At 42.7% G+C, this 21,795-nt stretch overlaps 1 protein-coding gene across 2 annotated transcripts in view; it reads left to right on the forward strand.

Moving 5' to 3' along the window:
* The window catches only part of DNAH10 (dynein axonemal heavy chain 10), a 156,979-nt gene that overhangs the window by 39,471 nt on the left and 95,713 nt on the right, over positions 1 to 21,795 (forward strand). For both annotated transcript variants that reach the window (XM_081540402.1, XM_081540403.1), the window contains 14 exons: positions 56 to 220; positions 824 to 1,031; positions 1,170 to 1,326; positions 4,619 to 5,095; positions 5,260 to 5,418; positions 7,374 to 7,490; positions 7,574 to 7,676; positions 9,062 to 9,240; positions 11,126 to 11,337; positions 13,149 to 13,302; positions 14,501 to 14,734; positions 16,126 to 16,248; positions 17,765 to 17,998; positions 20,688 to 20,911. In XM_081540402.1, coding sequence (XP_081396528.1) covers positions 56 to 220; positions 824 to 1,031; positions 1,170 to 1,326; positions 4,619 to 5,095; positions 5,260 to 5,418; positions 7,374 to 7,490; positions 7,574 to 7,676; positions 9,062 to 9,240; positions 11,126 to 11,337; positions 13,149 to 13,302; positions 14,501 to 14,734; positions 16,126 to 16,248; positions 17,765 to 17,998; positions 20,688 to 20,911 — 2,746 coding nt within the window. The remainder of the gene's footprint in view (positions 1 to 55; positions 221 to 823; positions 1,032 to 1,169; positions 1,327 to 4,618; positions 5,096 to 5,259; positions 5,419 to 7,373; positions 7,491 to 7,573; positions 7,677 to 9,061; positions 9,241 to 11,125; positions 11,338 to 13,148; positions 13,303 to 14,500; positions 14,735 to 16,125; positions 16,249 to 17,764; positions 17,999 to 20,687; positions 20,912 to 21,795) is intronic.

Here is a 21,795-nt window from a genome sequence, read left to right on the forward strand (position 1 = left end):
AGGAAGCGTTGAGAGCCAAGTACCTTTCTTTTGTTGTCTCTCTATCTCTCCAAAGGTATTGCTGACTACATAACTCGGTGCAAGCAGGCCATTGGGAAATTTGAGTCCCTTGTCCACCAGATTCATAAGAATGCAGATGACATTTCTTCCAGACTTACTTTAATAGAGTCCATAAATCTCTTTAAATATCCAGCACCTAAAAGTGAGGACGAACTCCCAGGTAGATCTGACTTCTTTTTTCTTTTGATTATGGGAGGAAAAGTCTGTCTGGTTATGATTGTGCACACACACACACACATTGTATTCCACAAATGGAATAAAACCGTGCCTCATGGTTTTACTTGAAAAGTAAAGGCAGTTACTTGAAAAGATAATGGGTAATTCTTACTTTTTGTCGCATTTTATGTATTGCTTAGTTTTACAAATTCCTAAGTCTATGAATATTAATGGTTCTTTTGTCAATAACTCTGTAACAGTAAGGTAAACTGTGTTTTTATGGAGTCACATTAACTTGTTCAAATGGTATTTTAAACGTTCTTGGACTTAGTCAACAAGGAATTCAGGACTAGTTAACAAGCAGTTGAAGGCAAGCAAGACTGCCCAAAGACATAGCATGCACAACCAGCATTCAAACCCATGTTGTCATGTATTTTTTGCTTTGGATGTGTCTTGCTTTGGATGGTGTTGACTTGATTTCTGCTTTTGGTCAAGATTAGAGGCTACTTTTGTATTTGTGAGATACACAGCTCATGTTTGGGTTGCCTTTTGAGTAGTGGCCTTTCCTGTGTCCGTGAAGAGCTTTAACAGATGCCTTCCACTGCAGGCGTCAAGGAGTTCTTTGAGCACATTGAACGAGAAAGGGCCAAGGATGTGGACCACATGGTCAGGTGGTACCTTGCCATTGGGCCTCTGCTGACCAAAGTTGAGGGGCTGGTCATCCACACCAACACGGGCAAGGCCCCCAAGCTGGCCTCCTATTATGAATACTGGGAAAATAGAATCTACGAGGTCCTGACAAAGCTCATCCTGAAGTGAGTTAATCTTCGTATTATATGTTGTAAAGACAGTGTGTGTGGGGAATTCCTTGGCAGTCTGGTGGTTAGGACTCTGTGCTGTCAGATCTATTTCACTCGGCTGAGTCCTGAGTCTGTTTTATTAACCCCTCCTAGGAATCTGCAGTCTTTTAATTCTTTAGTCCTTGGAAACGTCCCTTTGTTCCAAACGGAAACCATCTTAACGGCGCCAGAGATCATCCTGCATCCCAATGCAACTGAGATCGACAAAATGTGTGTCCACTGTGTCCGAAACTGTGTGGAGATGACCAAGGTAAGGGCGGAAGTGTGTTATTTCCCAAGTGGTCCCTGGTTGCAGAGAGTTAGGCCCACCAGCTGTGGACAGCATGTGACTCAGAGTTACCGAACCCAGGTCTCACTGCTCGAGTCTCAAGAGCTAAAGAGGCCAAGTTGGTGAAAAGCAAAGTTTGTTTCATTTTGGATGCTGGTAATGGGGATGAGGGGTGAGTGGTGGAGGGTGGACACCTGTCCAAAGGCCTAACCCCCCTCCCCACTGACAACCAGTGGGCACGAGCTTTTATGGACAGAGGGAGGGGGCTACATGCAGAAACAGCACAGTCAGCTCTGACAGTCATTTTGAAATTGTCATCGGTGGTCTGGCTAGTGTCATCTTGATTGTTTTAAGTATAGTTAGTTAATCTTCAGTTCCACTGTCAGTTTGCTCCCATTTCCTTGAGGCCAGTTCTCAGAATTGTGGCAGCTCATGTCATGGCTATAGTCTGGTCATCATGTTGTTAACTTCTTCCATCTGATGGGGGTTTCATTATCTATAAGACAGCTCACAGAATTGTTATTCAGTTGCACAGTCGTGTCCAACTCTTTGTGACCCCATGGACTGCAGCATGCCAGACTTCCCTGTCCTTCACTATTTCCAGAGTTTGCTCAGACTCATGTCCATTGAGTTGATGATGCCATCCAACCATCTCATCCTCTGTCACCCCCTTCTCCTCCTGCCCTCAATCTTTCCCAGCATCAGAGACTTTTCCAATGAGTCGGCTCTTCCCATCAGGTGGCCAAAGTACTGGAGCTTCAGGTTCAGCATCCAGTGAGTAGTCAGGGTTGATTTCCTTTAAGATTGACTGGTTTGATCTCCTTTCAGTCTGAGGGACTCTCAAGAGTCTTCTCCAGCACCACAGTTCAAAAGCGTCAGTTCTTTGATGCTCAGCCTTCTTTATGATCCAACTCTCACATCTGAAAATGGCTGCTGGAAAAACCATAGTTTTTACTCACTGGATCTTTTTTGGCAAAGTGGTGTCTTTGCTTTTTAATACTGTCTAGGTTTGCCTCTTTTAATTTCATGGCTGCAGTGATTTTGGAGCCCAAGAAAAGAAAATTTGTCACTGCTTCTACTTTTTCCCCATCTATTTGCCATGAAGTGATGGGACCGGATGCCATGATGTTAGTTGTTTGAACGTTGAGTTCGAGCCAACTTTGTCACTCTCCTCTTTCACCTTCATCAAGAGTCTCTTTAGTTCCTCTTTACTTTCTACCATTAGAGAGATATCATCTGCATATCTGAGGTTGTTGATATTTCTTCCAGCAATCTTGATTCCAGCTTGTGATTCACCCAGTCCAGCATTTCACATGATGTGCTCTGCATATAAGTTAAATAAGCAGGGGGACGGTATATATCCTTGACATACTCCTTTCCCAGTTTTGAACCAATACGGTTCTCATTGTTGCTTCTTGACCCACATACTGGTTTCTTAGAAGACAAGTAAGGTGATCTGGTACTCTCATCTCTTTAAGAATTTTCCACAGTTTGTTGTGATCTGCAGAGTCAAAGGCTTTAGTGGTCAATGAAGCAGAAGTAGGTGTTTTTCTGAAATTCCCTTGCTTTCTCTATGATCCAACAAATGTTGGCAATTTGGTCTCTGGTTTCTCTGCCTTTTCTAAACCCACCTTGTACATCTGGAACTTCTCGGTTCACTTACTACTGAAGCTTAGCTTGAAGGATTTTGAGCATAATCTTATTAGCATGTGAAATGAGCACAGGTGTACCGTTCAGTCAGTACAGTTCAGTCGCTCAGTCGTGTTTGACTCTTTGTGACCCCGTGGTCTGCAGCATGCCAGGCTTCCCTGTCCATCACCAACTCCCAGAGCTTACTCAAACTCATGTCCATCAAGTGAGTGATTCCATCCAACCGTCTCATCTTCTGTCGTCCCCTTCTCCTCCTGCCTTCAATCTTTCCCAGCATCAGGGTCTTTTCCAATGAGTCAGTTCTTCACATCAGGTGGCCAAAGTATTGGAGTTTCAGCTTCAGCATCAGTCCTTCCAATGAATATTCAGGACTGATTTCCTTTAGGATGGACTGGTTGTATCTCCTTGCAGTCCAAGGGACTCTCAAGAGTCATTTCCAACACCACAGTTCAAAAGCATCAATTCTTTGGCTCTCAGCTTTCTTTATGGTCAACACCACAGTTCAAAAGCATCAATTCTTTGGCTCTCAGCTTTCTTTATGGTCCAACTCTCACATCCATACATGACTACTGGAAAAACCATAGCTTTGACTAGGTGGACCTTTGTTGGCAAAGTGATGTCTCTGCTTTTTAATATGCTGTCTCAGTTGGTCATAGCTTTTCTTCCAAGGAGCAAGCATCTTTTCTCACTTCATGGCTGCAGTCACCATCTGCAGTGATTTTAGAGCCCCCCAAAATAAAATCTCTCACTGTATCCATTGTTTCCCCATCTATTTGCCATGAAGTGTTGGAACTGGATGCCGTGATCTTAGTTTTCTGAATGTTGGATTTTAAGCCAGCTTTTTCACTCTCTTTCACTTTCATCAAGAGGCTCTTTAGTTCTTTGCTTTCTGCCATAAGGTTGGTGTCATCTGTGTATCTGGGGTTATTGGTATTTCTCTGGGCAATCTTGGTTCCAGCTTGTGCTTCATCCAGCCCGGCATTTTGCATGATGTACTCTGCATATAAGTTAAATAAACAGGGTGAAAATATACAGCCTTGATGTACTCCTTTCCCAATTTGGTACCAGTCCGTTGTTTCATGTCCAGTTCTAACTGTTGCTTCTTTGGACGCTTTCTCACCTGGGAGGCTCATCTTCTGGTGTCATATCATTGTAACTGTCCATGGTTCCTTACTAGCAAGACTTATTGCTGAATATGATATGTACTGTTTTGTGTGCTGTGCTTAGTCGCTCAGTCGTGTCTAACTCTTTTCGACCCCATGGATTGTAGCCTGCCAGGCTCCTTTGTCCATGGAGATTCTCCAGGCAAGAATACTAGAGTGGGTTGCCATGCCTTCCTCCAGGGGATCTTCCCAACCCAGGGATCAAATGCAGATCTCCACATTGTGGGCAGATTCTTTACTGTCTGAGCCACCAGGGAAGCCCATGAATACTGGAGTGGATAGCCTATCCCTTCTCCAGGGGATCTTCCCTATCTAGGAATCGAACTAGAGTCTCCTGAATTGCAGTCGGATTCGTTACCAGCTGAGCTACCAGAGAAGCCTCTGATATGTACAAAGGGAGCAAAATAGATACTAAAGGACTGTCTTTCCCCCCCGCCCCACCCTGATTCTTATTTTGTCAGCATTTTGTTCGCTGGATGAATGGCAGCTGCATAGAATGCCCCCCACAGAAGGGAGAGGAGGAAGAACTTGTTACCATCAGCTTTTACAATGATATCTCTCAGAACCCTCAGATAATTGAGCAGGCTGTTATGATCCCTCAAAACGTCCACAGGATTCTGGTCAATCTTATGAAGTACCTGCAGAAATGGAAGCGCTACCGACCTCTCTGGAAACTGGACAAAGCCATTGTGATGGAGAAATTTGCTGCTAAGAAGCCTCCCTGTGTTGCGTACGATGAGAAGTTGCAGTTCTACTCCAGAATCGCCTCTGAAGTGATGCACCACCTCTTGATCAAGGATGAGCATTGCATTCGCCTTCAGCTTGGACCCCTGGCTAACACCGTGCAGGAAAACGCCAAGTCCTGGGTGGTTTCACTCGGGAGACTCCTCAATGACTCAGCCAGAGAGGAACTCAATAACCTGCACGAGGAGATAGAGGTAGTGGATCCCAGGTCTTCTCTGAAAGTCCAGTGCACTGTCCATTGTGGGAAAGAGCCCAGGGTTTCTCTAAAACTGCTTTCATTTCAAGGCAGTCAGGGCTTCATTCGGCACTGTATTTTTCCCCCATGCTTATTTAGTGTCCCTTTGAACTTTCTTTATAGTCCCTAAACAAAAACCTGAAGAAGAGCCCCAGTACCCTTGAGGATCTCAAGTTTGTGCTTGCAACCATCGCAGAAATCCGAAGTAAATCTCTAGTCATGGAACTCAGATACCGGGACGTGCAGGAGAGGTACCGCACCATGGCAATGTATGGGCTGTTTGTAAGTAAACTCTTCTTTATTTCTTTCCCTTTTTATTTATTTGCTTTTCTCTTTATTTATTTATTTTTTGGCTATGCTGGGTCTTCATTGCTGCAAGAGCTTTTTCTAGTGGTGGCAAGCAGGGGCTACTCTCCAGTTGCGGTGCTTGAGCTTCTCATTGTGGTGGCTTCTCTTGTTGCAGAGCACAGGCTCTAGGGCTTGTGGGCTTCAACAGTTGTGGCATGTAGGCTCAGCAGCTGTGGCTCCCAGGCTCACTAGTTGGGTGCATGGGCTTAGTTGGCCCGTGGCATGTGGGATTTTCCCAGACCAGGGATCGAACTGTTGTCTCCGGCATTGGCAGGTGGATTCTTTACCACTGAGTCACCAAGGAAGTCCCGAAGCCCCTTTCTTTTTTATTGATGTTAATTTTCTTTAGTAAATAAAGGGCTGTAAAGTAATTAGCCCCCAACTAAAATAAATAAATTTATTAATAAATAAATAAATAAATAAAGGGCTGTTGCAGAAATGAAAAAAGTGGAGGAGAGAGATAAGACAATAAGAGAAACTGGTAGAAGATGATAGTTCAGTTGTCTTTAAGTTTGTTAAACATGGGTTTCAAAGACTTTGGAATGAGTTTGAGGGTTGAGGGTCTCAATCTCCTTGAAATTATATGTGAAATTTTGCATGCCACACATCACATGATACACAAAAAGGAGTCCACTGGAAAAACAAAGTAGAAGGGAGAAACAAATAGCTGTTATAAGCCAGCATTTGCATAAAATCTGTATTTCAACATTTACATCACTTGAGTGCTTTTATTACCCAACTGCACCTTAGCCTTGCCTGCAAGGTAGAGATTCTCTCATCAGAAAATGCACAGTGGGGACTTCCCTAGTGGTCCAGTGGTTAAGAATCTGCCTTTCAAAGCAGGGGACACAGATTCGATCCCTGGTAAGGGAACTAAGATGCTACATGCCTTGGGGCAACTAAGCCCATGCCCCATAACTACTGAGGCTAGACACAGCAAGGAAGATCCCCCATGCCTCAACTAAGACCCAATGCAGCCAAAAATAAACAAATGAGTTAAAAAAAAAAAAAGAAAATGCACAGTAGTGGTGATCACTTTGTAATGTATAGAAATAATGAATCCCTATGGTGTGCACCTGAAACTAACATAATATTGTAGGTCAATTATACTTCAATAAAAAATGATAAAAACAAAAAGAGGAAATTTTCCTTAAAAATTATCTGTTTATCCTGAGATACAATTTATCTACTTAGGGTAGGTTAAATCCTTGATTCTTGACCTGTATTTACATGTTTTCAGAATAATAATTTGGTTCCCTAGTGCCCTCCAAAGGAAAAAGAAAATTGCAGAGTGTGCAAAATTTATATTTTTATAATTGAAGTAAAAAATTTCAATTCTGTCTTTTGTTCTCTTTATTAAGTAAAATCATTTAAGATTCTGCATCTTAGAGCTCCATTACTCTCTGCTTATATTGTCTGTGTGTCTCTTGATTTCCTCCAAGTCATTTGTATCCTTATCATCCTGTTATTTCTGATTGAATTCTGGACATCATTTATGAAAAGTTGTGAAGAGAATCAGAGGCTTCACATGATGCTATGTTTCATCAGAGGAGATTTATTTTTGCTTCTGAAAGCAAAGCTGGGTGTGTTAATGGGTCTAGATAACCTTATTCAAATCAGATGAAGTTGATTTGAAGCTCAGTTTTACTTTATGAATGACTTATCTCTCTAGGTTATCTCTCTACCTACCTGTGTTATCTATCTCTTTTAAAAATTGTATTCTCCTGATTTTTATTTGGATTATAAATATCTCATTTGTATAATTCAACCAACATCTGTTCAAATGGCCTATTCTACTATTACCCAGATCAGAAATCCCAGGACAGTAGCTTTGACCATAAATTTCAGTTCCAAACATGCTTGTCATTTATTATTATTATTTTTTTAAGCCTTCTGATGCAGAGAAAGAACTGGTTGACAAGATTGAGAGCATGTGGTCAAACCTTTTCAATGATTCATTGAATGTGGAGCATGCTCTGGGAGGCATAAAGAGAACATTCACAGAGGTACCTTTAAATGCTTTACCTCCTTAGTAAAGAAGTTGAAAAATACCCAGTGGGCTAAATTAACATAACCCTTCTTTCCTCAGATTACTCGAGGTGAAATATTAAACTACAGACAGCAGATAGAGGATTTTGCAAAACGTTTTAATCGTGAAGGCCCTGGTTCTGTAGGTGAAGATCTTGATAGAGGTAAGGATATCCACACTGGTCTTGCCGAGGCATTTGAAGACATTCTGCTTAAGAATATTAATGGGAAGATGCGATGGAGTGGTGGTTTGTAAGCTTGCCTGTACACTGGGTTCCTCTGGGGATCTCTAAAGATCGCTGCTCCCTGGGGAGCAGGTCCACATAGTCTGATTCCACTGATCTCAAGGGTGGTTTGGACATCAAAGTTTTTTAAAAAATTTGTAATTTATATATTATTATTTTCTAATTTTTGGCTGCACATGAGTTTTCTCTCTAGTTGTGGTGAGCGAGGGCTACTCTTGGTTGTGGTGCTTGGGTTTCTCATTGTGGTAGCTTCTCTTGTTGAGGAGCACAGGGTCTAGGTGCACCAACTTCTATAGTTGCAGCATGTGGGCTCAGTAGTTGTGGTGCATGGGCTTAGCTGCTCTGGAGCATGTGGGATCTTCCTGGACCAGGGATCGAACCTGTGTCCCCTCAATTGGCAGGTGGATTTTCAACCACTGGACCACAAGGGAATCCCCTGAACATCAAAGTTTTAAAAAGCTCCCGTGGGGATTCTAATCTGCAGCCCAAGTTGAGACCACTTAGAGCGAGAATGCTTAGGAGACAGAAGTTTCTAACTGGAGAAGCTTGTAACAGGCCCTCTGGCTTTAGTCAGAATGATGGAGAGATAAAGTCTGGTCATTCTACATTTGTCTTCCCAGTTGGCTTTTATGGCTGACATGATAGTTTTGCATATTGTTCACGATTTCTTATTCAGTTTTGTATACCTTAAGATTGTATGTATTCCAACACTTGCCTGCCTGCTTGTGAATTTTATACAAGCCTCCTATGCTAAAAATCACTTCTTATCTATCAAAAAAAAGTATGTATTCAAAACGAACTTATTTACAAAACAGAGTCACAGACTTCAAAAACAAACTTATGGTTACCAAAAGGGAAAGGCAGTCAGGGGAGGGAGAAAGTAGGAGTTTGGGGTTGTGTTCACTGCTATACATACAATAGATAATCAACAAGGACCTACTGTATAGCACCGAGAACTCGACTCAATATTCTGTGGTGACCTGTATGGGAAAAGGATCTGAAAAAGAATAGATAGATGTGTAACTGAATCATTCTGCTACGCACTGAAGATTACACAACATTGTCAATCAGCTATGTTGTTGTTAATTAGTCACTAAGTCGTGTCTGACTTTCTTGCTACCCCATGGGCTGTAGCCCACCAGGCTCCTCTGTCCATGGGATTCTCCAGGCAAGAATGTTGAAGTGGGTTGCCACTTCCTTCTCCAGGGTATCTTCCCAACTCAGGGACTGAACTCGAGTCTCCTGCATTAGCAAGTGAATTCTTCACTGCTGAGTACGAATTTATTTATCTACTTATTTATTAGGAGTAGAACTTTTGTCCACTTTCGAAAAAGAGCTGATGAGACATGAAAAGAACCGTCAGGAGCTGGCTAATGCTGAGAAGCTTTTTGATCTTCCAATCACGATGTACCCAGAGCTCCTCAAAGTGCAGAAGGAAATGAGCGGGCTGAAGATGATTTACGAGCTCTACGAAGGACTGAAGGTAAGCGTCCGCCCACAGGTTTGGTCTCCATGGAAGGACTGCAGCTCAGCAGACTTTGAGGTCATAGTCATAGAGAGGCTGGGGCAGGTTTCATAGAAACTCACACTTTAGATCTTGGGAGGAGGTGATGGGGGGTGACTGCTAATGGGTGCGAGGTTTCCATCTAGGGTGTGGAGAGAGTTCTGGAACCTGATGGGCATGTGATGGCTGCCTAACACTATGAATGTCCTGTTTTCCACTGTACATATTCCTGGCAGAAAGCAGGTCGGTGGTTACCCAGGGGTGGGATGGAAGGAGAGGGGTGGGAGGGGGTGATTACAGAGCGGCAGGAGGAGACCACTGGGGGGATGGTGATGGATACGTTCATTGTCTAGATGGAGCTGATGGTGTCACAGGTGTGCACACATGTCAGTTGTACACTTGAAATACATACAGCTTTATCGTACACCAGCAAACTCTCCATAAAGCTTCAGAAAAATAGAGTGGGGAGAAAGGCATTAGAAACGCCAAGTATAGATGATGTTTCCAGTGAGTCTTGCTACAAAGAGAAGCAGAGAAATGAGGACTGGTGGGTGAAGGGAACATGAGGTCAGAATAATTAAAACATTTTTCTCACTTATTTATTTTTTGGCTGCCCTGAATCTTTGTTGCTGTGCACAGGCTTTCTCTAGTATCTCTAGAGAATGAACATATGGGCTCAAGAGGGAAAGGAGAAGGGTGGGATGAACTGGGAGACTGGGATTGACATATATACACTGGTGATACTATGTATAAATCAGAAAACTAGTGAGAACGTACAGCATAGCACAGGGAACTCTACTCAGTGATCTGCGGTGACCTAAATGGGAAGGAAATCCATAAAAGAGGGGATATATGTATACATATAGCTGATTCACTTTACTGTACAGTGGAAACTAACACAACTAAACAACACAACTAACACACAAATATAACACAACATATACATCATAAAGTAACTATATGCTAATAAAAATTAAAAAAAGAAATCACTATACATATTACATGAATTAACACAACTTCCTGTCAAATGTGTTTCATGATTCAAGCAACTCTGTCAAGCCTGGATGTCACAGATTGCAAATGCCAGCTACCCAAAATGGTAAATTGTAAGACAGTACTTTTTACATTCAGTCTCAGGGAGCTACAACACAAAGTCTTTTCTTTATGATAACTAAGCAGGAGTATCTAAGTTGCTGGTATTTTGTAACCTTAGCTCCTTTTGTCAGAAAAGGACAGTGCTTGAATGAAGTGCATATTTTAAGACCCCCGTGATTCCCTGAGTTAAAAACACTGATTTCTGACATCCTGCTTTTCTGTTTTCTCTGAAAGAAAGAGAGGCATATTTTTGGATTCCACACATTCTCAGATACAGCCTTATGTTTGTGTAAGCTTTTTTAAATTTTGTGTAAGCCTTATTTTTAAGCCTTTTGTGAAGGATTAAAAAAGTTGGAATGCTTTTGTTTGTGTTCGAGAGCCTTAGAATTAATCTTTCCTTTGTGAATTAGAGGTTGTTGTGGGATCAGTGCTGTTGTTTAGTTGCTCAGTTGTGTCTGACTCTTTGCAACCCCATGGACTGTAGCCCATCAGGTTCCCCTGTCCATGGGATTTCCCAGGCAAGATACTGGAGAGGGTTGCCATTTCCTTCTCCAGGGGATCTTCCCCACCCAGGGATCGAACCTGCGTCTCCTGCATTGACAGGTGGATTCTTTACCACTGAGCCACCAGGCAAGCCTCCTGTTGTGGGGCAATGGATGTTAATATTTGGAGAGAAGTGAGCATGCCCAAGGCTTAAGAATGTGCTCTCAACCACCTTCAAGTTCCCAGACCACTCTTGTGGATGGGACTATTTCTTGTTCATTTCCAGGTTGCGAAGGAAGAATGGTCTCAGACACTCTGGATCAACCTGAATGTTCAGTTTCTCCAGGAAGGAATTGACAGTTTTCTCAGATCCATCAGAAAGCTGCCCCGTCAGGTCCGAAATTTGTCGGTGGCCTACCACTTGGAATCGAAAATGAAGGCATTCAAAGACTCTATTCCTTTACTTCTTGACTTGAAGCACGAGGCTCTAAGAGACAGGTTGGCGGAGGAGCTTTTACTTTGAGATATGTCTTTGCTCAGATCTGATGACAAAGAACAAGATTCCAGCAGCAACGCAGGGCTAGAAATACACAAGTAATATTACTCTATATAATATTGCTTCCATGTAAAATTCCCATTAAATTATCAGCTACAGGAATTCTTCTATATCAACTCCCACGCTAGACCTGGGACAAGAGAAAGAAAAACTGGATTCTCCTTCCTGACCATCTCTTTGTACGACAAAACCCAGTGATTCTATGCTTACTGCTGGTATGCTGGGTACCTGGCATTGTGCCAGTCCAGAGCCACGTTTAGCCGCCTTATTACATTCATTCCATATACATTGGACCATAAAAATGGGCAGATGTGGACCTTCAGAGGAGGCCAGATTGGGTTAAGAGCAGCGCTGCTTGGTGCTGTGTCTGTCTTGTTCCCTCTGTTTGAAGTAGCCACTTCTTTCTTTATCATGCTGTGTTTTTTTCATAATGCTTGAAACAGTTGGCGGTTATTTAATTTGTAGGTTTTTTGTATTGATCACTGCCTGTCTCCCCAAGTTGGTAGCAGTGTTCCCGAGGGCAGGGGCCTTACCTTTGAGCCACTCTGAACCCCCAGCTGCCAGCCCACTGCCTGCACAGAGTTAGTAATTGCTGAATCTTTATCAAACACATGCATGCTCATAAATTACACCAAGGTATCAAATAGGCTGAGTGATCCAGAGAGGCCGGGATCACCCATCTAGAGACCATGCAGAAACAGTTACCGATAGATGAAAAGTTGTGTGCTTTCTTAGGTGGTAGTTAAGATGAAACATCTAAGAAAGTATCTTCTAGATTAGGGGTCTCCCAAGCCCTGGGCTATGGACCAGTACTGTCCCGGTCCACTTAGAAATCAGGCTGCACAGCAGTAGGTGAGCAGTGGCGAGCGAGCAAAGCTTCATCTGTATTTACAGTCGCTTCCCATTGCTCGCATGACCACCTGAGCTCCGCCTCCTGTCAGTTCAGCGGTGGCCTTAGATTCTCGTAGGAGGGTGAACCCTACTGTGAATGGTGCATGTGAGGGATCTAGGTCTTGTGCTCTTTATGAGAATCATCTTCAAACCATAACCCACCCCCACACCCCAGTCCATGGAAAAATTGTCTTCCACAAAACTGGTCCCTGGTGCCAAAAAGGTTGGGGACCTCTGTTCTAGATGTTGTTTGCTGGGTTTAATTCTGGCAGCTAATGGGATTTTGGAAAACTGTGGACATACATGTAATTCCAATAACATCTTCATGTTTCCAAATTCCATTACAAGAAATGTTTATAATGGGATTTATCCTGTGGTTGAAGAAAGAAAAGTGAAAGTGTTAGTTGCTCAGTCTGTCTGATTTTTTGCGACCCCCAAGGGCATCCCTGGTGGCTCAGCTGGTAAAAAATCTGTCTACAATTCAGAGGACCTGGGTTCAATCCCTGGGTTGGGAAGATCTCCTGGAGAAGGGAAAGGCTACTCACTTCAGTATTCTGGCCTGGAGAATTCCATAGTCCATGGGATTGCAAAAAGCTGGACATGACTGAGCTACTTTCACATGGACTGTAGTCCACCAGGCTCCTCTGTCCATGGAATTCTCCAGGCAAGAATGCTGGAGTAGGTTGCCATGTCCTTCTCCCAGGAATCTTGCCGACCCTGGGATCAAACCCAGGACTCCTGCATTGCAGGCAGATTCTTTACCGTCTGAGCCACCTGGGATGCCCTTGGTTGAAGAGGGAATAATTAAACCCATCACTAAACTCAGTAGACATAAAGATTTTTGATGTGGATGCACCTTCAGGCATTGGAAAGAGCTTATGGAGAAAACGGGTGTGATTTTTGAAATGACTGAAACATTCACCTTGGAAAACATGTTTGCTATGGAGCTTCACAAACACACGGATGTTCTCAATGAGATTGTGACGTCGGCCATTAAGGAGATAGCCATTGAGAAGGTAGGACTATCTTTAGTTATAAAACAGCCTAGAAAAAGAAAAGAATTTTTTTTTTTATTCAAAGAGAAAACCTGTTTGTTCTGGTACCTGTTATATTTTAATAAGAAAGTATTATTTGTTCTAGAAATAGAATTTCTGCCTCAGTTAAATATTTTAATTGTTCTTATAGTTTCACTTTCAGCTTATTTACTAAAGAAATAATGTGTTCAAGGTAGAAAACTGAGAAAATAAACAAATCACTCATAAATTTTACCACCTGAAGATAAATTATTAACGTTTCAGTGGACATTCTTTAATGCTTTGAGATGCCTATGCAGGAAATTCCCTGGTGGCCCAGTGCTTAGGGCTCTGAGCTTCCACTGCAGGGGATGTGCGTTTCATCCCTGGTTGGGGAACTAAGATCCTGCATGCTGCATAGCATGGCCAAAAAAATGCATATACACATATATACACATATGTGCACATGTAAACATATATCCACACATACACATACACATACACACTACAGACATGTAAAAATACACATACACACACCCACGTGTACATGAGTACTATGCCCATATACATACATGCTCTCACATATGCACACATATAGGTGTACATAAATACTAATGCATCACTCATACATGCACACACATGCATGTACATGTATGCACACACATATACACATAATGTACACAGATACACACACATGCACATATATACACACATCTGTATATATATACACATACACATAATTATCGACAGGAGGTTTTTGAACACGCCATGAAAAATAGACATATTTTTTGTAATTTGATCTTCTTGCTAAATGGTAAACACAGAGGCAGGATCTCATGAGCATGCAGATTGGAGGCCAGTTACAGAATTTAGACCCTGGCTCTGGCACTCAGCTGAGTGAACGTGGCAGGCCGACCCTTCTCTTGCCCCAGTTCCCACCTCTGCTAAAGTGTGGATAATAATAATCCCACCCTTGCTGGGGTGCTTTGAGGACTAGAGGAGATGGTGTATAGCATGTGCTTACCTGGCACAGAGCAAGTACTGGGTAACTGACAACTAGAATTGCCAGCTTTTTTGGAACACTGACCCAGAACTCTGGGTTGAGGAGCTGATCCATGGCAAACTCAGGAAGCTGCTGTTGGGTTGGGGTTGTTTTTTTCAGCCCATGTGCCTGAACCATTCTTTTCATATTCCTGACTAGGCTGTGAAGGAAATCCTGGACACATGGGAAAATATGAAATTTAATGTGGTCAAGTATTACAAAGGCACCCAGGAGCGAGGCTACATCTTGGGGTCTGTTGATGATATCATCCAATGCCTGGATGACAACACTTTCAACCTGCAAAGCATCTCAGGAAGCAGATTTGTGGGACCTTTCCTGCAGACAGTTCACAAATGGGAAAAAACGCTTTCTCTCATAGGGGAAGTCATTGAGGTGAGAAAAAAGACAAACAAAAGATGGAAAGGAGCTGATTCATAGAAAGAAACTTTGTATGAGACAATTTTGTGCTCAGAAACTAATGATCCTCTTTGTTTTATTTTGAGGGGAGGGATGCATAATTAGAGGAGTGAATCTGAGTTTTTATTTCAATGAATGCGTTTTTAACTAACGGGACTCCTCACTGATGCTTCTTCATGTGCCCCTGTTCTTGTTTAATACTGTCCTGCTCTTGTTGGAAGAATGCTTTCATCTCCTATATTACATTGAAGAATTTAAATATATTTAAAACACTTTTCTGATTTCCTTCTACTTTTTATTTTCTCAAACTAGAATTTTCCTCTTTTCGGGGGGTAGTGGGTTTTTCTCTGTGTGATTTTGATTTTTTTTAAGTCTATCTTGCATACATTTTTTTTTTTTTTTTTGGCCTGTGCTCATTTCACTTTGATGTGTGTTTTTGCAGTTTTCCCAACCTAGTCCATCATGTTGGGAAGCACCCAACCAGGTCTTATGTTAGTTGGTTTGGGGCTTTCCTGCTTTGTGTCCAGACCTCTGTGAGCAAACTAGGCTCATTTCACCAGTTTTGTGTGACAGCCTTGTTTTTGTCCTGAGACCACAGGCAGGCACCTTGTATTACCAGTTCAGTTCAGTTCAGTCGCTCAGTCGTGTCCGACTCTTTGCGACCCCATGAATTGCAGCACGCCAGGCCTCCCTGTCCATCACCAACTCATGGAGTTTACCTAAACTCATGTCCATCGAGTCGGTGATGCCATCCAGCCATCTCATCCTCTGCCGTTCCCTTCTTCTCCTGTCCCCAATCCTTCCCAGCATCAGGGTCTTTTCCAATGAGTCAACTCTTTGCATGAGGTGGCCAAAGTATTGGAGTTTTAGCTTCAACATCAGTCCTTCCAATGAACACCTAGGGCTGATCTCCTTTAGGATAGACTGTTTGGATCTCCTTGCAGTCCAAGGGACTCTTAAGAGTCTTCTCCAACACCACAGTTCAAAAGCATGAATTCTTCAGTGCTCAGCTTTCTTCACAGTCCAACTCTCACATCCATACATACTATTAAATAGCCACACCCTAAAGCTTGGGGTAGGATGAAGCCAGGCCTGGTTCACTGGCTAAAAGTGTGGTCAGGCATGGACTTCCTTCACTTGCTTTCTTTTTAAAAAATATTTATTTATTTATGGTTGTGCTGGGTCTTTGTTGCTGTACACACACAACTTGGCAACTAAACCAGCATATGCACTTACTCTGCCCTCTTGCCTGGAAAGTCTTTTGACCTGAATTGATTTAAATCTGTCTCGTGTTAGGGTGGGATTTTGCCATACACACCTTGAGGCACCTGGGAACCTGTGTTGATGATAATGTTGTGCATTTACAGATTTGGATGTTGGTTCAGAGAAAATGGATGTATCTAGAAAGCATCTTTATTGGTGGAGATATCAGATCACAACTTCCAGATGAAGCAAAGAAGTTTGACAACATCGACAGAGTATTTAAAAGGGCAAGTGACTGGCTTCTATTTTAGTCTTGAAAGATGGACAGTAATTGGAAATACTTTCACTTATGTATTTACATATAGTATTTGGTCTATTTGTAGCTTCTGAATTTTTTCTGTCATTGTATGTGAATTTAATCTCTTCAGTAAAAATTTGTTTGATCTTAAGCCACCAGCATAAGGCACTAGAACTTTTTTATATTTACTTTTTATTATAAAAGTACTAGTTATTTAAAAACCTTGGGGAAATGTTGATGATTAGGAAAAGATGTGAGTTCCATAGTTTCATCATCTTTAATATGTAATATTTTTTTCTATGTATATGGGTTTAAGAACACAACTGTAATGGTATTTTGTATATGTGTGTGCATACTCAGTCTCTTAGTTGTATCCAACTCTTTTCGACCCCACGGACTGTAGCCAGGCTCCTCTGTCCATGGGATTATCCCGGCAAGAATACTGGAATGGGTGCCATTTCCTCCTCCAGGGGATCTTCCCAACCCAGGGATTGAACCCATGTCTCCTGTGGCTCCTGCATTGGCAGGTGGAGTCTTTACCACTGAGCCACCTGGGAAGCCCAATACTTTGTGCAATTTCATCTTATAATTTTCTCTTCATATTGTGAGAAATATAGTGCATATGATGAAATCATCTGATAAAATATTTCAATGACTTTATATAATGTCCCAGTGAGTGGACTGACGTTAGTTTAGTTGATTTATTGTCTAGTAACTGGACATCTTGTTTGAAGTGAAACTCTTTGCAGTCAAAAATAATTTGTCTGAAGTTTTTTTGTCCATTTTTAGGATGAGTATCTTATTATTGTTTATAAGTGAATTACCCATGGAAGACTATGGTCATTTTAAAGTCCTTTCCAGAAAGGGTGGTACCAGTGGGCACTGCTGCTAGCAGTTAGTGGGGTGAGGATTGTCACCCAGCCCACCTGACCTCAAAGCCCAGGTGCTTTGCTGCTCAGTGATGCTGTTGTATTCTCTGGTTATGAGCGGCCAATTCCTATTTGGGGCTTCCCAGGTGGTAAAGAACCCACTTGTCAATGCAGGAGACATAAGAGACCCGAGTTCGATCCCTGGATCAGGGCTTTCCCCTGAAGAAGGAAATGGCAACCCACTCCAGTATTCTTGCCTGGAGAATCCCCAAGGAAAGAGGAGCCTGGTAGGCTATAGTCCATGGGGTCACAGAGTTCGGACATGACTGAGGTGACTTTGCATGCACACATAATACATCTATATCATTTCTTTTTAGATTCCACATATAAGGGATGTCATATGATATTTCCCCTTCTCTGTCTGACTTACTTCACTCAGTATGACGCTCTCTGCTGCTGCTGCTAAGTCGCTTCAGTCGTGTCCGACTCTGTGCGATCCCATAGATGGCAGCCCACCAGGCTCCGCCATCCCTGGGATTCTCCAGGCAAGAGTACTGGAGTGGGGTGCCATTGCCTTCTCTGATGACACTCTCTAGGTCCATCCATATTGACACTTGTCCTCTTGACTTGATCCAGATCATGGGCGAGACTTTGAAAGACCCTGTGATCAAGAGATGCTGTGAGGCTCCCAACCGCCTCAATGACCTGCAGAACATCAGTGAGGGCCTGGAGAAGTGCCAGAAGAGCCTGAACGACTACTTAGATTCCAAGAGGAACGCGTTTCCCAGGTTCTTCTTCATTTCCGATGACGAGCTGCTCAGTATCCTGGGGAACAGCGACCCACTCTGTGTCCAGGAGCACATGATCAAGGTTGGCCCTGGGGGCTCCCGTGGGAGTGTCCCCATAAGCTCTGTAATTGCAGCTCATCTGAGTCCGCTACACAGCTGGGTTCAACTCAGAAGTCCAAGACTGTGGAACCCTGCTGGGGTTTTTATTTGAAACATAAATCTGATGAAATCCACTGTACTCTAAAGTCACACCAGCACTGAGCTGCTATTTGTTGTGCTTTTTCCACAGTCCCCCAAACAACATTTTTTGAGAAACTAAAACAATGCAGAAATATACAAGGATGAATATAATAACCAGAGAGACCATACAGGATAGTGGTTTGGCACATCCAGCCAGATTGTGTGGGTTCAAATCCTGGCTCTACATGGATTTGCTGTGTGCCCTTTGGCAAGTGATTTAACCTCTCTAGTCATCAGTTTTCTTACCTGTAAATTCAGATAACTCCAATTCTACACATTTATAAAGATAAAGATTAAATGAGTTAATGTTTGTAAGGTACTTTGAACAGTGCCTGCCTTATGATGTTGGTTAAAGAACCATATCTACTACCTAGAACTGACACCCTTGTTACCAGTTAGTCATATTTGTTTTGTCTCTTTTTTTGTAAGATAAAATTATGGAGATAAAGTTGACATACTCTTTGTTTCATCCCCGTTCACAATTCTTCCACTTTCAAAAGGCAGCCATTATCATGGCTTTGATGTAATTCCTTCCAGCCTGTGTTTTCATACTTTTACATAAATGTACGTGTATCCGTGAGTGATACTGAAGGGCAGGAAACACAACAGACAAAAAACCATCTCTTATGACAGAGCATCAGAGCAGTGCCAGGAGTAATCTTTGGTCAGCTCATCAAAGCTCTATGTTTAGTATCAGCCTAGAGGTTTCTCAGCCTTGACACTATTGGCATCTTGGTTGAGATATTTATTTTTTTACTATCATGCAGTTGATTCACAATGGTGTGCTCATTTCAGATGTACAGCAGAGAGTCAGTTATGATACACATTTAATGACTCTTTTTAATTGATTAATTAATTTTTGGTTATACAGGGTCTTCGTTGCTGCTTGCAGGATTTCTCTAGTTGCAGCAAGTGGGGGCTACTCTTTGTTGCTGCGTGCAGGCTTCTCACTGCGGTGGCTTCTCTTGTTGTGGAGCACAGGCTCTAGGCACACGAGCTTCAGTAGTTGTGGCTTGCAGGCTCGGTAGTTGCAGCTTGAGACCTCTAGAGCATGGGCTCAGTAGTTGAGTGCAGGCTTAGTTGCTCCGTGGCATGTGAAATCTTTCTGGATTCTTATCCACTGTGCCACTAGGGAAGTCCATCCACTCTTTGTTAGATTCTTTTTTGGGCCAGACAGTTTTTTTCTCTCTCTCTGTGTATGTGTGTATGTCAGGGGTGGGGGCTGTCTTGTGCATTGCAGGTTGTTTTAGAAGCGTCTCTGGCCTCTACCCAGTAGATGCCAGAAGCATCCCTCTCCAGCTGTGAAAACTGAAAACGTCTCCAGACAGTGCTGAGTGTCCCTGGGGGTAAAATCATCCATGATGGAGAGCACTGTAGAACAATTACTTTATTTCAAATAAACAAAGTACTGAGAATCAATTGCTTAATACACTGCATACATGCCTGTGTGCTAAGTTGCTTCAGTCGTGTCTGACTTTGCAACCCCATGGACTGTAGCCACCAGGCTCTTCTGTCCATGCGGATTCTCCAGGCGAGAATACTTGAGGTTGCCATGCTCTCCTACACAGGGGATTTTCCCCACCCAGGGATCGAACCGGAGTCTCTTACGTCTCCTACATTGGCAGGTGTGTTCTTTACCACTAGTGCCACCTGGGAAGCATGATTAATACACTATGTTTTCTTTAATTAATGCTGATTTCCTTCTCAAGGTATGAGTTATAGTTTTGATTGCATGTTTTCCTTTCTCAAAGGGAGGAGGCTTATATTCTGTTTCTGCTTTCATAAACACATATTTTACCGTTGTATAAAAATGTGTTGTTAGAAGTACTTTGGCTATTGGTAGCTCCTTTTGAAAACCTCTGATTTTATTTTTTAGAGCTTGTTGCCTTTCTGTCTTTCTGTCTGATTTGCAGAGTGCTTTGTCTTATCTAGTGAGCCCTAAAAGACTCATTTTCCTGAATATTACTCTGATTAGTAACAATGAGGATAGCCAGCAAATGCCAAGCGTATGAGGGACTGACGTTTCATGCACGTTGTTTAATTTGATCCTTTGACTTCATTTTGCAGGTGCCGTAATTGTTTATTTCAGGCTGAGAGAGGAGAAGCAACTTGGTCAAAGACACTTGATTGGACAGTGGGAGTCTTCATTCCTCATTCCTGGGCGGTCTCTAATTCTTCAGCCCTAGAGTGTTTAATCACCATGCTGTTCCGCTCATCCTGTGTTCAGCTGATCCATGTGTCCAGATATCTCTCCATCCCAATGTACACCCTAGAATCTCAAGTGTAGGGAGAGAACCTATCTTCTCTTTATTTTTGTTCAACCCACCTTAGACGTTTGCACAGTGCAGGATAAAAGGAAGTAGCCAATGAACGTTTGTCATTGGGTAAAGAGATATCTATTTGGTGTGTGGTCTCTGATGCTATTGCTGGCATCCTGGCATCCCTGATGTGTGATGAGGCACTGCAGGCTGTTCTTTGATTCCAGAACCCAGTGAAGGTATTACAGGGTGGACTCTCCCACTGTATTGCAGATGTACGACAACATAGCACTGCTGAGGTTTCATGACGGGGACAGTGGAGAAAAACTGGTATCTGCCATGATATCCGCAGAAGGAGAAGTCATGGAGTTCCGGAAGATCATCCGGGCTGAGGGGCGCGTGGAGGACTGGATGACCGCAGTTTTGAATGAAATGCGAAGAACTAACAGGCTAATTACCAAAGAGGCTATTTTTAGATACTGTGAGGACAAAACCAGGTAGGATTGTAAATGTGATTATGTGTTACTTTATTATACTAATGGTAATATGGGATCAATTTTCAGGGTGTGGAGTAGATTGACTGACATTTCAAATGGTTTTCTTTCCCTGCCATAGCTAAATTAGCTGATGTATATCTGTGTCCTTTAAGGATTACTGTGTACAGCACTTCTCAAAGTGTGGTCCATGAACTGGGAGCATCAGTGTCCCTGGGAGCCTGGTAAAAATGCAATTTCCTGGGCCCCACCCCAAACCTGCTGCATCAGAAACTCTCAGGGTGGGGCCTCAGGAACTGGATTTTCACAAGATCCCAGGCGATTCTGAGCTCAAATGTGAGAACCTAGTGACTCACCAGAAACCAGGTGTTCGTTAAGATGGACTCTATGTGTAGGTTAATAGCAAAGTTGATTCTAGAATAGTTGATGAATTTCAATCATTCTTTGATTTTGTGGTCTTGGAGCTTCCAGGCACTGAGCTGAACCATGCCTAGCCCTAGTCACTAAGAGGGCTGGCTTTACTATGTGGCTGAACCCAAAGTACATAGAGCATCTTTGGATAGCTTCCCAGGAGAGTTGTAGTATATTTGGCAAGGCCTTTATGCCAATACAAAGTCTTTATTATTATGGGAACACTGTCCTTTTGGTTTTGCATGCTGCCCTTTTGATTTTGCAAACTGAAAATGTCTATTTAAATGAGTTATTAGGACAGAGCATAGTATTTGTCTGACTAGGATCTGGCTTTTTCTTGGTTCTGTGCCACATAAAAAATGAGTTTACCTCTTTATGTAATTAGGAGAAGGCAATGGCACCCCACTCCAGTACTCTTGCCTGGAAAATCCCATGGATGGAGGAGCCTGGTAGGCTACAGTCCTTGGGGTCGCTAA

Source organism: Giraffa tippelskirchi, chromosome 11 (genome assembly GCF_054371585.1).
Source record: "Giraffa tippelskirchi isolate mGirTip1 chromosome 11, T2T-mGirTip1v1.2.pri, whole genome shotgun sequence".
In the NCBI taxonomy this organism is placed as follows: Eukaryota; Metazoa; Chordata; class Mammalia; order Artiodactyla; family Giraffidae; genus Giraffa; species Giraffa tippelskirchi.